Below are 14,667 nucleotides of genomic sequence, written 5' to 3'. Positions count from 1 at the left end.
TGCCCATTTATTTCCAGACTGTGGGTCCCCAACTGCCAAAAAAACTAAAAGAATGGGAGTCTATGGGCCGATAAAAGTAATTTTCTGATCCCGTTTGATATGTGCCATCATGTCTGTAAATTTTAAAGACTCTTTTTGATGCCAAGAAATTCCTGAGTCGACTGGAAGAGGAGGAGACTTAGACTCCCTGCTGGAGGAGCAGAAGCTCTACTCTGAGCTCCTCCAAAACATTGGAGCTCCCCAGCTTATAGTAGCCTGAGTGGGTGAGGGGTAGGCATGGCCAACTCCAGCGTGGTTTTTTATAAAGTAACAGAGCCCAGAAACGGCTCATTCTGGAAGGCACTGAAAATGTAAAGAAAAAAAAAAAACTACTGAAACAATTTTTTATGACATGAAAAGAACTTCATCAGCATGTTTTATATCAACCACAGAACTATTACAACGTAAGAAAAAGTCATAATATGTCCCCTTCACGATATTTTATTATGAGCAGCTTGTTTTACCAACCTAACTTGTTTAAAATGATTGTTTAAATTTATAAATATACCTGAAAACAAGTTTGGCTCACAGAATTGTCTTTTTTTTTTAATTTTTCCATTGATTCATGCACACACTGATACAAGAACTGAGCTGAAAATTAGTACAAACAAAACAAAAATAACGAGTCAAATACCAAAAAATGTCATTAAAATGGTAAGATTGTTTCAAAAGATTACAAAAATAAATTGGCATTAAAAAGTTAAGAAGTCAGTAATAAAATACTGGGGTTGATTTCAAACATTTTTATGTTCAATAGAATAAATAACTAAGACGTACAGGGTGTAAATGTCCAGCATGCGTGCCTTCTAGTAATTTGAATTTAGTTTGTTTAGTCTTTGCGTCAGACCAAACCTGTTGCCAGCCTGTAATTATGAATAATAGCGAAGGAAGCCAAAAGCCGCAGCGACTCGCAGCGTGGCCAGAAAGCTGGCTCTGCTTTTGTTTGGGTTGCTAAACTACTGATATGTAGACCTTTTGTAGGGCTTATAGACAGAACCTTGTTGGTTTTGTCGTCCGACCACAACAAAAACACAAATTCAAATGGTGGAGCAGAAGGATTAACAAGTAATATATATGCTTAATCCTTTGAAATTAACAGTTAATCTAGACTTTTTCTTGTCTTTCCTGATCTTTTGTGTTTTTCAGGATTATTTGTGGATCCACTTTCTGAATTACTTTAGGTACTTTTTACTTTTTAAAAACTCAAATAAAGACATAAACTGAATAAATCTGCAATATGCTTTTAGCAGTCACAATTTCAAAGACTTACGTCAGTCTCTTTGATACGACTCATCCCTGAGCTCGATTGTCAGGTGATAACAGGTCTTGTGATCTTGCAGCAGCCACAATACATGAAACTATGAGTAACAGTGCTACCGGTACAACCACTAGTGACACCTGCTCCATCCTTCTGCATATTACTCTGCCTGGTGTGCAAGAAACACATAAATACAAATTCTTGATCTCTGAAGTGTGGCTCAAATGGGCTGGATTGTCCCATAATTCCAGGGATGGGAATTAGGAATTTACCAGAACAATGCTAGCTTTATTCATGTAAAAAAAAAAAAAACCACATTACATACAAATTCTCTTCTCACAAATTTTGTATGCATAATTAAAAATTTAAAAACTAAAATCCACATTTTATCTTACTGTTCTGGAGGTTTTCTGTTTCTACGGACAGTTTCATACAGTGAGCCTGCCGACAGAAGAATTATGAATAAAATCCACATCATGTTCATTTAGACAAGTCTAATATCACTTCATACATACATCTGACAGGAGAAGCTCAAATAGTTCACAGCTAAGGAAGACTTTAGCTGGGATTTTGAAACATGTCCTATGGAAAAGCTATGACCAGTTAACACCTGCTGTAAATAAATGATTGAAAAACCTCAGTTTGAAGAAACAGGGACATGTTCTGACCAGATTGACAAGCTTAACATCAATGTTACAGCGAACAGTGTCCATGGTAGAGTCCAGTTGCTCTTAACCAGTCAGAGATGAGATATCCAAATATCAGGAAGTAAGACTCCAAATCCTGCCACCTGAAGCTATTTTCTCCACCAGCTAACTTCTACGGCCTCAAATGACATGCAAAGCTTCACTTCCTACTAGAAACCACCGCAAATGCATTTAAAACATGAGTAATGTTGCCCCTTCAAACACACATGAGACCAGCACTCGGTGTGGTGGCCTCATGCTGATGCTTCCACATGATAACAAATCCGGTGGCAGGAAGTGTTAAACACAACAATGTTAACGATGTTAAACTCAAACACAAACAACTCAAGATCAAAAAGCTGTGAACCACAAATAAACACAAGGTTGAATGACAAGTGGCACCCAGAAGATACCCAGTTAAAGTCAAACGAATCACACTCTTCAGCTCAAGATGGAAGTTCTACCTCCTGGCGTCCAGCGTGCTCTCAGCTCTTTTCCAAAGATTGACATTTATAAAATATGAGCCTACTGACACGGAGCATAGAGGCAAATGTAAAAAAAACCCAGATGATGTGGGTGGAGAGGAAGATGGAAAGCAAACAAAGACACAGTCAATTTAGTCATGACATGGCTCGGAACCAGCCAGAGAGACGACTAGCAGAGCCAAGACAACGGCCATTCGTGTGATCTAATTTTAACTCATCTGAAAGTGAAAAATTCTATAGCTCACATTCAAGCCCATAAAAATGTGTTGTAAATTATTGATGCTGCTAAACTTTGATCTGGAAGTTTTTTTTATTATCCAATCCAATCCAATCCAATTTTATTTATAAAGCGCATTCACAAGGCATTACAACCAAACAAGGCGCTGTACACTGTACACATTATAAACAAGATGGAATAAAAAACCCACTAATGGTCTTGTTGATCTAGTCTGTGAGTGCAGCCTGACCAGATATGTCAGTCAGACAATCAGCTGACTAGGATCAGCTGCTGGAACGTGGTTTCAGGTTTAGACCGTCAGTCGTTTCAGAAGATTTCAGTCGATCCTGAGCAGGGCAGTGGCTCGGCAACAAACCACAAGTTTTGTTCCAAGTCCTTTTTGTCACTTAGGAAACATTTTTTCCTTCTACCAAGAAATCCGAGGAGTCTGTTTATTTGAGACTTTTTTTGTTTGACAGCAGAGAGGACATGAAGAACCTGACTCCTCACTGGCTGTTATGGGTGGAGTGTACTGTACATAAATGCTTGGTTGTGGTTATAAAAACAGGTTTTTATTCCAGTGAAGAGGAAAAAAACTCAAGAGAAGGCTCTCCCTCTTCGTGCCATTGACCGTGTTGTAGCACATTCCATCAGCACACATATTTTTTATTAATGTCAGATAATTAACTTGACTAAAAGTTTCTGGCACACACGTCCAAGGTGCACGAGGAGAGAAAACATTCAGACAGTCAAAGTTCCTGCAGAGCTTCACGATTGTGACGTTTGCAGACGACACTGCTGTTGTTGTAGATGAGCTTCAAGTAAAATCTACTAAATGCACATGACCATTGACCTTAAACTGGCTGTGGATCAAATGAGACTCATTAATTTTGTGATGAGGTTGAAAATGCTGGTCTCAGTGCAGCTTTTTTATTCTGGTGGAAAGCATCCTGACATCCACTATAACAGACTGGTATGGAAACTGCGCTGAGGCTGACACGGAGAGAACCACAAAGAGTGTCTAGAAGATGTTGACATCAGGAGGTTCAGTACCAGAACAAAGACTCTTCCCATCCAGCCCTTGATCTATTCACCCTTCTTCCCTCAGGCAGAGGAAAAAGCCGCCTAAAAACCTTAATAAAGCTGCTAGCTTCTCTGAGGCTCATGAACTTCATAATTTAAGCGGTCTTTTGCTCTTTTTGTAGGCAATGCATGTATCTTAGGCTGATCTGAGGGCGTAATTGTTTTCTCTTATGTGCAAATTGTTTGTTTAGCTAGGCAGTTGCTGGAATTTCTGCAGGAGTTTTAAAGAGGTCGTTCACGGAGAAACCATTTTTACTTATTTTTTTACATTATCGGTCACTGTGAGTTTAACATGCAGACCGAACACGAAAATTGTGTCCTACCCCCAGCTTCTGATAGAAAATGGTGAAAATCTAGGATTTGAAAAGTCCAACAGATCTACATCACACTGTCACTTAACATTCATGGACTCACCCATCGGGCAAGGCTGTTGTTAGTTTAGCGTCCAGGAAACAGCAGAGAATGTCTCAACTAGCGGAATGTTAGCATTAGCAACTACACCACACAGCAGAGCTCCTTCAGGCTTGAGTTATTTGTGGAGATAAAGCATCAACACTGCAAAGCAAACACAGTCTGTGGTAGTCATGTTGCTTTTAGACAATCAGAGGTGAGATGTCTAAATATCCAACACATTCTCACACCCGAAGCATCTGAAACTGAGGAAGGGTGACCAAGCCTTTGTTTCTGACGCGTTGGGAGCCCCAGTCCTCAGTTTCAGCCGCTTCAAGTGTGAAAATGTGTTGAAATATCAGAAAATAAGAATCCAAATCCTGCCGTCTGAAGCTGCTTTCTCCTCCAGCTGAATTCTCCACACTGAAACGGGTGCACTGGAGCTCTTTTCCCCAGAGTACAACTCACATGGCATCCATTCCTACAAGAGACCACTGTAGAGGCATTAAAAATATGAGTGAAGTTTAAACTTTTTCCAGCAGTCCAACTTTAACTGCAGCTAAACAAGAAGCTCATCTTGATGTGATTTCCAGTGAAGATGAGAGGAACGTTACGTTTTTAAAGTTACAGTTTAAAGATTTTTCCATTAACATTCCTAATATCCTCCCTTGTGTCACATTTTTGTCTTTTTTTGACGAGAAGCATCCCAGTCAGAGCGTGTGATCTGCGTTGATACCTGCTGTGGAGGTCTGGTGGATACACTCGGCCTCCGGTTGACCTTCTTCCCTTCTGCTTTTACAGTATGTTTGACAACAAAGCAGTAAAAAAATAAAAAAATGAAGTGCCCAGGCCGGTGTCAGGTATCAGAAGCTGCATGTCTGCTCTCATTTAAGGCAGCCGCACACAAAACAAACATTGTGCAAGAAGACTTCCAGGAACTTGAGGAGAACATAAAGTTCTTTTGCTCTTTGGATCCCACCACACTGACACGGCGAGGAGATTTATAATCCACAGGGAGTGTGAGGTTACGCTTGCTCATGCACAAGCACTTGATTAAATTAACACACATTTGAGAATGACCATCAGGCACTCAAGATTTAAGAAACATAATATTTAATTAATGAGAACCGGTAAAAAAACGAGAACACGAGTGTGGAGCATCAACAAGCTTTATTTACATGCGCACCATTTCTTATACAAACTAGATTACAATTCAAAATGGAATACACCGGTAAAATACCCACTAACATCGAGTTGAGAAGAAGCAAGGTTAATAAAGGGTTCAGAGGTGTGTGTGGACAAGAGCCGGCCTGGGCCTCAACAGGAGAAGATACAAAACGTCCAAGAGGTCATTAAGGTTGCTAGTGGTATGCCGATGTTTTCTCTTTTCTTAGCTTTAAGCCAGCACATGATGTGCTTTTGATGCGTGTGTGTGTGTGTGTGTGTGTGTGTGTGTGGGGGGGGGGGGGGGGGGGGGGGGGGGTCAGCTGTGCTTTTGAATGAAGCATTGAGTGGTTGTGTTGGAGGAGAGCTTTTATGAGACACAGCCAGAAAAGCTGAAATGCTTTTCCCTCTGAAAGTACAAAACGTCAGGGACACTTCCCTGTGAGTGGACTCTGCAGCGCCCTGGAGTTCCGCCTTCTCGGACTTTTATGCAAAAATATGCGTGAGGAAATTTAGCTCGGGATTTTTCCCGCTAAAAACACGTGACAGTGTTGTGCAAATTTGAGATGTGATAAAGGGCTGCTCATTTCCAAGCTGCAACCAGTTCATAACCACCAGGACGTTCTTTCAGAAGGAGATTGTCGTCTACGTCTACATTTGTTTGTAAATGAGCAGGTTGGTGCACAGAGATGGTTTTTGCTCAAAACACGACGATCGTTTTGCATCACGATTTCTGTCGAGGGACGGAATCACTGGAAGGAAGGTGCTTCTGGCTCATGCACTAAACCTCGGGTAGCTCGTTCCAGCCAACCATGCACACACGCTCTTCTGCCTTGGCCTCAAAACGATGACACATATCTGTACACAGTTATACACAGCAGGGAATACACTTCATGTCAATACCCCAAACAGGAAAATGCGGGGTGCCAGGGCTTCCAGATGCTACAATAATGGTTCTTGTGATCACTTAGAAAAACAAAATCTGGTTCAACAATTGAGTCGCTGGTAACAGCGTTCCCACCTACCCGGTGCGTAACGTTCAATAGTTCTTCAACTACAGAGGTATCACGAAAAAAACTCCAAGGGTCAAGTACTATGTGAGTATATAAGGACAAACAGTGAGTATATATGCATTTTTCACACAATTCATAATGCATAAATACGTACATGCATACAGTCGGCTGTGCCGTATGCACTGCGAGAGTTTACACACATCCTTAGCGGGGTTGAGTGGCAGAGAAACACACACACAAACCAGGAGGTACAGGAAGTCACCTGCAGGAGCACCAGGCGTGTGTGTGAGGGGTGTGTCACAAAGTCCAACACGAGGAAGAGGATGAGGAGGAAAGTCAAATAAAACAGACATGCGTGACCTAATAATCCTGACACTGACCCTCCGCTCCTTCTCTTCATCTCAACTACTACAAGTTCACAGGTTACAAGCTCACAAGCACAAAGTTTGAGGTTTTATTATCAAGAAATGTTATGTAATAACATTTGAATGTGTGTTTTTACCCTCCCTTCCCCACCCTGAGTGATTCTGTATATGCATAATGAGCCCCGCAAGCTCAAGAGCTTTTCTCAGATTTCATTTTGTGTGTGTGTGTGTGTGTGTTGAGTGTGATTTGGCTGCCAGCAAATCCTACTGTTTTTTTCTTCAAGTAAATTTGGCAATATACAGAAATAGCTTATTGTTTCACCCAAGAAATAAATGGCTTCTAGAGGAATGAGCCTAAAACAAAACATCCCACCCCTGCTCCCCCTGCCGACTTCTATCTCGCCGCGCCGTTCGAGGCTGCAGCTCGGTGGGCTTCTGCAGGTTGTAGGTAAAAGAAAAAAGAAAAAAAACCTGATCAAACAAAAACTGCATGGCTTGCTGTCAGGGCAGGACTCAACACTGTTTATATAGCACCTGTAGCGGTGTGGAAATGTTCACGATGCGAGGAAACAGGTATTCGTTTTGGCTACATGATAGGCTGTAATTAGCCACCTCAACAGAACTCACCGTGAACTATGAAAAAAAAAGCCTTTTCATCTCCTTCTTCGTACACACACACGGATGTACACAAGGATGAATCATGCGATACATGAAGCTAATTATAATATGACCCTTATTAAGCTGCAGTTACCTTAAATTCAAGCAATAACAAAACAGTAAGTGCATGGCATTAACTTTAGGAATTATACCTTCAACAATTTCTGAGATTTTTGCAGAGTGTCAGTTTGTCTGTGTGTGTGTGTGTGTGTGTGTGTGTGTGTGTGTGTGTGCGCCTGTGCAAGAGCTGTATTCACTCCTGTCTCTTCACTTCACTAAACACACCGATTCTGTTTGTACAAACGCGTATGATCCAGAAACAATTATGATAAAACAGAGAACCCCAGCAAACGAACAGAGAACAATTAAAACAAGAGAGGAGCCGTTTTGTCCGAAAGCGTAACGCACACCAGATTTACACTACATCGGTTCGTGGTTTTTGTCCTTCTATGGGAACATCTGCACCATGCTCTCCTTCTGTCCCTTCTGATAGGACGTGTCTCTTATTTCAGCACTTCCGTCAAAGACAAATTGCATAATTCTAAGATTTGAGTGAGCTTGTTGTGATTGTTTGACATAGCTTTTTGTTTATTCTTTGTTTTGTTTTTTTCACAGGAGGCTTTGAGGGCTGATGTGCAGCAGCTTAAGAGTCTTGTCAGATCGTTCATGGTTCACCAGTGTGGGAGCGTAGGTAAAGCTCGTGAGAGGAAGTCTGTAAACATGGGGTTTGGGTTTGACATTGTGCTGATGGCTGGTTTTGGCAAAAAGGATGTTGTGTGGCTGATCTTCTTTTGCACCATTTACGTCAGACCTGCAAAAATATATATAAAAAATGCATAAATAATCTTGTTTTCAGTAAGAGATGCAGAAATATGTTTAATCATTCATGCATTTAGAGAACAAATGTTGTCCCCTTGTCTTTTTAAAGCGTGCACCAGAAAATACAACCCACAAAAAAACATTAATAAATAGATAAATTATAATTTGAATATAATGTGCAAAAATGCAAAGAAACATGACTTTCTTAGCATTTTACTTGCTTTGGATATTAAAGTCAAAGTTCCAGTTGTTCAAGTTGTGTTCTGTGGAAATGTTCCGATCTCTTTTTTGTTGTAAATCACTTTTTAAATGACCTCAGCTAGGTGAAATGGAGAATAGCTCTGATTGGACAGACGAACTAACACCTAGTTATGATAGGAGCAGTTACAAAGTGTCTCAAAAACCATTTCTATCTCAAAGTTTATTCAAACACCATTTCAAAACCTTCACCTTGACATAAGTTTTATATTTCATTATTGTTCCAGCAAGAAAACGGCTAGTATATCAATTTCTGCTGTAAATGACCAGAATTCTGTGTAAATAATCACGTAATTCTACATTTGTAATGTTAATTAAAAATGTTTAAATAAACTTCCTAGAGCTCATCTGTCTGATCACAACTATTCTGTCTCAAGTTTTTTAAATATGATTCTGGTTTACAGAGATTTTCATACGTTTTTACAAGCAGTCATGAGTTTATTTTGTCAGGCCAGTTAAGTAAAAACTGTCAATAAATTAGACCTAATCCAACACAAGAGTCAGTTGCAAATTTGACTTGCCAAAGTAGGGAAAGAACGTTTCTTTAGCCGAGGGCTGCATTCCATTTCTGCACTCTGGTTTCTCTGTAAAAGTGCAGATTTTTCCAGATCTTCTCATAAAAATGAATGCAGACTTTAAGTCACCTCTTTCTGTCTATATAAATAAAGTTGGCTTGCCTTAACCTTCTCAGCCATGTTTAATGAGGGTTGACTGACCAAATATATAAGTGTGCTAGGCTAGACTAGGCTAGGCTAATACTTAACAAAAGCACTGGTATTTGTTCATTTCAGGAAACGGAAGTTAGCTAATTAGTTGCCAATGCTAACAGTTAGCTTCTAATAGCAGAGACGTGCTCTATTCTCTCCTGGCTGCAAAGTCAACAACGGCCTTGCTTGTCGCTAACTGATTGAATAAAAAAAAAAAAGGGAAAAACAGTTTCTCATTGAACTTGGCTCTATAATACTATACAGAAAACTGTGTTATGATGATTTGTCTCCATACCAACCCATTGACATGCTTACCTGCACTGCTCCTCCACTCTCAGCCAGGTATCCAGCTATGAGAGGTCTGCTTGGTGTTAGTGAAGTTACCAACTCCGTTCATGTTGGCCAGAGAGTCAAAGTTAAAATCCAGGCCATCGGCATCCATCAACTCATTCCTAATGATGGAGTCCATGTCACACTCCAGGCTGCCGTTGAACATGTCCAAGTCCAGATCTGTGGGGAAGCGGTCCTGGCACCCTCCACTGCTGCTGACTGTGCCGTTAAGAAAGATGGAAGTGTCAATCTGCATGGAGGATGTCCCGTTACCTCCTAGCGGTGACAGAAGGAGCTGCTGTTTGGCATTAGCTAGAGAGTTGGCCTCATTGGCTAGGTTCAAATCTCCGTTTAAAGACCTCTGGTTGTGGTTGTTACTTTGGAGCATCCCCCTTTGACTGCTCAGAAGTCCTCCAGTAGTCCCAAAGGTCATAACGGGATCATTACGGACCATGACATTACGGCGGGAGTTCTGGGACATGACCGCTGCTGCGCTGGCCTGTGACATTAGCGGGTCAGACTGGGTCATCATCACATCACTGTGGTTGTGACTGTCAGAGTTGAGCAGGTCTTGTAGTGTTTGGCTTCCAAAGAGGGACATGCTGATGCTGGAGAAGGATGTTTGCTTGTTTTCCTGGATGGTCTGCATTGGAGACGGGCGCGAAGAGGATCCTGCTGTGTGGGGGCTAAAGATGGAGTTACTGTAGTTATTACTCCCACCATTAGGGGAAGAGTTAGTGGATGGAGCGGTTGTGGAGGAGGGTGGGCCAATGCCGTTGGGTTTGGACCCAAAGTTGAACCCAGAGGAACCATTTTGTGGGGTCTGAATGCCAGGGGCTGGTACCAGCTTGATGTTATCCAACAAGTCATCCAGCAGATCATCCGTGATGCCATCTTTTTGTTTCATTGTACCTGCCAGATCGGTCAGGAGGGGCAGCTCAGTGATCACAGCCTTCCCATTGGTGGTGGTATTCCCGGGGGAAAGCGTCCTCCCAGGAGAGTAGAGCATGGGTGAGAGAGGAGGCTCGTCATCGGGCACCTCGTCCAACTCTGAGTTAGCCATAATGGGCGAGAGGTGGCCGCTGAGCGTGCTGGCATTGGAGTTGGTTCGAGAGCGGAAGTCTGTCCAGGCATCCAGGTCCTCGCTGCTGCGGGACGTTGGGCTCCCGGGCCACTTGGAAGGACCTGAGGGACTGTCTCCTCCACCTTCACCAGCTGCTGCTGCGGCCGCCTGCAGGGCAGCCTTCTTCTTGGCAGCTCGGCCGCGTGCAGACTTTGTGTACTTGTTGCTGTTGTCCATGGAGACCGCCCGGCGCCGTGGAGCCTTGCCGCCTTTCCCGCCCTCTGGATTGATCATCCACCAAGAACTCTTACCTGTTCCCTCATTCTGGACACGAATGAAACGACTATGGAGGGAAAGGTTATGCCGGATTGAATTCTGCAGAAGAAAAAAACAGAAAAAAAAGAGACTCGATTGAGTGAAACATTCACGAAGCAATCACTCAATAATTATGATTAAAAGCCGTGTTTTTATTTCTCATCACCTAAAAATACACAGATGTGTAGTATTGTGGAGGGACACTGCTTATGTCAGCATTGTTCCTGCTGCTGTTTTTGTGTTGTGGGAATAAAAGAGAAAAGAGAGACACAAGTCTATAATCACGCTTCAGTCCTGTTGGGAGTACAAAGAGCCTCTGTTAGTCAGATCATGGGTGTGAGTTTTGGCTGCTGTGCACTGATAAACTGATTTCTTGCAAGAGCCCAAAAGGCTCATTGTGGAGGAATCGGTCCACATGACAGCCTCCACTAATGATCGAGTGTTTCATTCGTCACACACGGTCATATGCACACACTAGAAGCCCAAACAGCAACATTACTCCCGTTGATTCACACACACAGTTATCCAACAGGCATTTGTTCTTGCTTTAATCTGTAACGCTCATTTCATGCTAAGAATGTCAAGGTCAGTCTGAATGTGGTTGTTGGTACCAACTACGTTTATTAGTATACAATGTTCGGATGTTGTGCAACTTATAGAAAAGCTACTTTAATATCCTCTTTGGCAGTTCAAACCAAAATTACTGGACATAATGTGTTGTTGTCACTGAACGCCAAACAGGTTTGGTTGCATCGAAACCACAAAAAAGACAATGCAAATGTCCTTATTTACCATAAGTTTCCATTTGCATCATATTAGAGTGATTATGTGTATTTTCCCTGGTGATGGGGGCAGAGTACTGTATACTTAAATCATTGTAAGCAAGCGGTACTTTTGTGTTACCAACTGATGGGCATTAGGGTCAAAAATCCCTCTAGCAAAATGACAAGCATCAGAGTCCCTTTCATCAGCAGCAACAAGTGAAAAGGTAAATGTGTGAAACAATGTTTATGAATGGCGAAAGTTTTGTAAATGTTTGTTACAAATGAGTAAATGCGATTTGTCCTCACAGGCTCCCATAGAAGGAAACATGGTGTCTAATATGGCGTCGCCCATAGATTTAGACCTGCTCCCATGTATTTTAGACACGATTTTATGCTTATATGTAATAAAGCCACCAATATTTGTCAATAACTGGACATCTTTTTATTCATTTTTTTACAACATTTCAATGGATATTATCAGAGATTAAAGGTAAAAACTACAAGGATGTTTGCATCCTCTCTGGGTCTCAGGAACCAATAGGGACGGGTTAATGAAGGTTTCTACTCATGCGCACTTTTTTACGGAGTCATTTCAGAATCTGAAGTCCAACTGCATTTAATCACAGCCATGTACATGTCCATCTGGGCTACCACTCTATCACACGCACGCACGCACGCACGCACGCACACACACACACACACACACACACACACACACACACACACACACACACACACACACACACACACACACACACACACACACACACACACACACACAGGGTGGCATCTGGTTGCTTCAGAGGAGACAGATATATGATTCTTACAAGTACATGATGTTGGGGGAATACTGACGCATTCTTAAAGAAGTAGTAATGTCCTCCTCAGAGTCTTACTCCACCCACGTATCAATTTTAAAAACTGCAACATTAGTAGGCGTTGCCTGGAGGACCGAGAGGGCGGAGCCGCGGCAGTGACGAAGACAATGGCTAACTAGACGATGCTAGCTCCCTTCACTCTGAGCAGTCATTAGAAGTTTCCCAATGTGGAAAAAGGTTTTTCTGAACGATTTCAGCATCAGCGACACTATTTAAATTTATGTCCTCTTCCTAAGCCCCACGATCTACTACAGGCTTTGTTAAATTCATTATTCTGAATTCCACCTCTGTTTCTTTCCACGCTCCCTCTCATTTCCGCACTTTCTGAATTGAATTTCTGATGTTTCACAAACTCGTTGCTCTTATGGGCATCGAGGGACTCTGAGGCCATGCTATATCCTCCCATACAAACAAGCAAACCACCATCAACAACATGCAACTATTGTCTTTTCCCTCTGGTTCCCCTTTGAGGTATATTTTTACTCCCCAGAAAAAAACTTGAGCCGATTCTGGGTTAAAAACCAGCAAGAACCGACATTTTTTGGAGCTTTTGTGGGAACAGCAATGTTGTTTTCCACAAAGCAGTCGTGTTATTTCTAGGCAACAGTTTACAGATGAGTTTGTCTGGATTGTTTTTCTGGTCAAAAGAAGTTCAATCGAGGGGGGAGAGAGAGGAGCGAGCCTCGGTTTAAAGTTACATTTAGTGAACGTTGTGTTGACGGAAAAAGAGACGATCTCCGGGGCCGAGCTGAACCCGCGACCTTTTAGGAGTGTGTGCACAGTAGTTCTACTGCATGTTTTGTCATTTTGATTGAAAAGATGCTTTTGCAGGACTGGTGGATTCATAAAAATGTGCATGAAATCATGAATGGTGTGTGTTTGAATGCATGTGTGTGTGATTAATACAATGAGGTAAGATGTGAAGAAATACCAGTGAGACTTGTGTTTATGCTCTGCCAGCATCTCTGGAGGCATGACGCAAAGCTGTTTCATTACCAAACTTTTAATATAGGCATGGAAACACATCATGACTAAATATTTCCAGCTGCTTGAAAGATGTAAGTAAGACTTTATTTTGTTAAATATAGTGAGATAAATGAGGGGGGATGAAAAAAGTTTTGTGTTCTCGTGTAATTCTCACAGGGCTTTACAGCTGATGAATTCCTTAACCTCCATTCGTCCCACATTCCCTTATTTCTGCGCCCCCATCCTCTAGTCCTCCAACAAATACTCTTGTTTATTGTTTCTCTTTTCCACGCCACTAACGGTTTCCTGCAAATGTCAAACGAGGGATTTCACAACAACGCGGGGTGGCGCAGCAAATAAAAGAAACGCGACATTTGCACCCAACATGTGAACAAGCTGAAAAAAGAGAAGAAAACTTGGTGCCAAGTGAAAGTGAGAATGAATAGTGAGTAAAATGGGTTAGAAGATGATGAATGCAAGATGAAAGGATGAGAAATGTGTGATGCGTATATTTGTGATGGATGATAGCAACAGTAGTAGCAGATCCTCCTACAAGCTCTGCACCACAAACCGGAAGACTGCTTATTTTATTCATTCTTAGTTTAGAAAACTAAGAAACATGTAGCCCTACCAACTGTTAGATAACCAAAGATTATATTAAATTTGGACTCTAACAAAGAGGCTTTAAAGCAGGCCTGTAGTCTCTAGTATTTGCAACACATTCTCACTCCCAGCGCGTCAAAAACAAATGCTTGGTCAGCCACCCTCCGCCTCAGACCCCTGAAGCCAAAAGAGCCTTTTTTCGTCACTTATGTGTGAAAAGGGGTTTTTCCCTTTTCTGACTGCAGATCCCAATGCAGCGTTACACTGACGTGATGGGATGTCCGCAGCCAGGGCACCAAACAAGCTCATTGTACCTCACCCTAACCTTATCCTCTTATTTAACCTTCCCCTCACCCCTATCCTAACCTTAACCATCTTGCTAGCGAACACGTTAGTGATGGTCGCTCTAAAAGCCGGCTCTATGAAGTGAATGGGGGGAGCCGCCTCGTCATTGGTCGGGTTTGGATCGAGCCAACGCGAGGGGGAGATTTCAACTGCCAAGGTGGAGGTTAAAAGTAGAGGGTATGTGTAACCTCCCCCTCGCCACATGGTATGTTCTAACGTTCCCCTTGGGTGGCAAATACGAAAATTCACAGTCAGAATGCAA

At 42.1% G+C, this 14,667-nt stretch overlaps 1 protein-coding gene across 1 annotated transcript in view; it reads right to left on the bottom strand.

Annotated features, from left to right (window-relative positions):
- Positions 1-7,852: 7,852 nt before the first annotated feature.
- The window catches only part of foxo3b (forkhead box O3b), a 47,485-nt gene continuing 40,670 nt past the window's right edge, over positions 7,853-14,667 (bottom strand). Inside the window, exons 3-4 of the mRNA XM_070542840.1 lie at positions 9,457-10,909; positions 7,853-8,168 (exon numbers count right to left, since the gene is read on the bottom strand). Of these exons, the coding sequence (XP_070398941.1) occupies positions 9,476-10,909 (1,434 nt within the window). The 3' untranslated portion in view covers positions 7,853-8,168; positions 9,457-9,475. The remainder of the gene's footprint in view (positions 8,169-9,456; positions 10,910-14,667) is intronic.

The sequence above is a fragment of the Nothobranchius furzeri genome, chromosome 2 (assembly GCF_043380555.1).
Source record: "Nothobranchius furzeri strain GRZ-AD chromosome 2, NfurGRZ-RIMD1, whole genome shotgun sequence".
NCBI classification, from domain to species: Eukaryota; Metazoa; Chordata; class Actinopteri; order Cyprinodontiformes; family Nothobranchiidae; genus Nothobranchius; species Nothobranchius furzeri.
The sequence above is the reverse complement of the archived record's forward strand: the minus strand, read 5'-3'. Positions and strand labels throughout refer to the sequence as shown.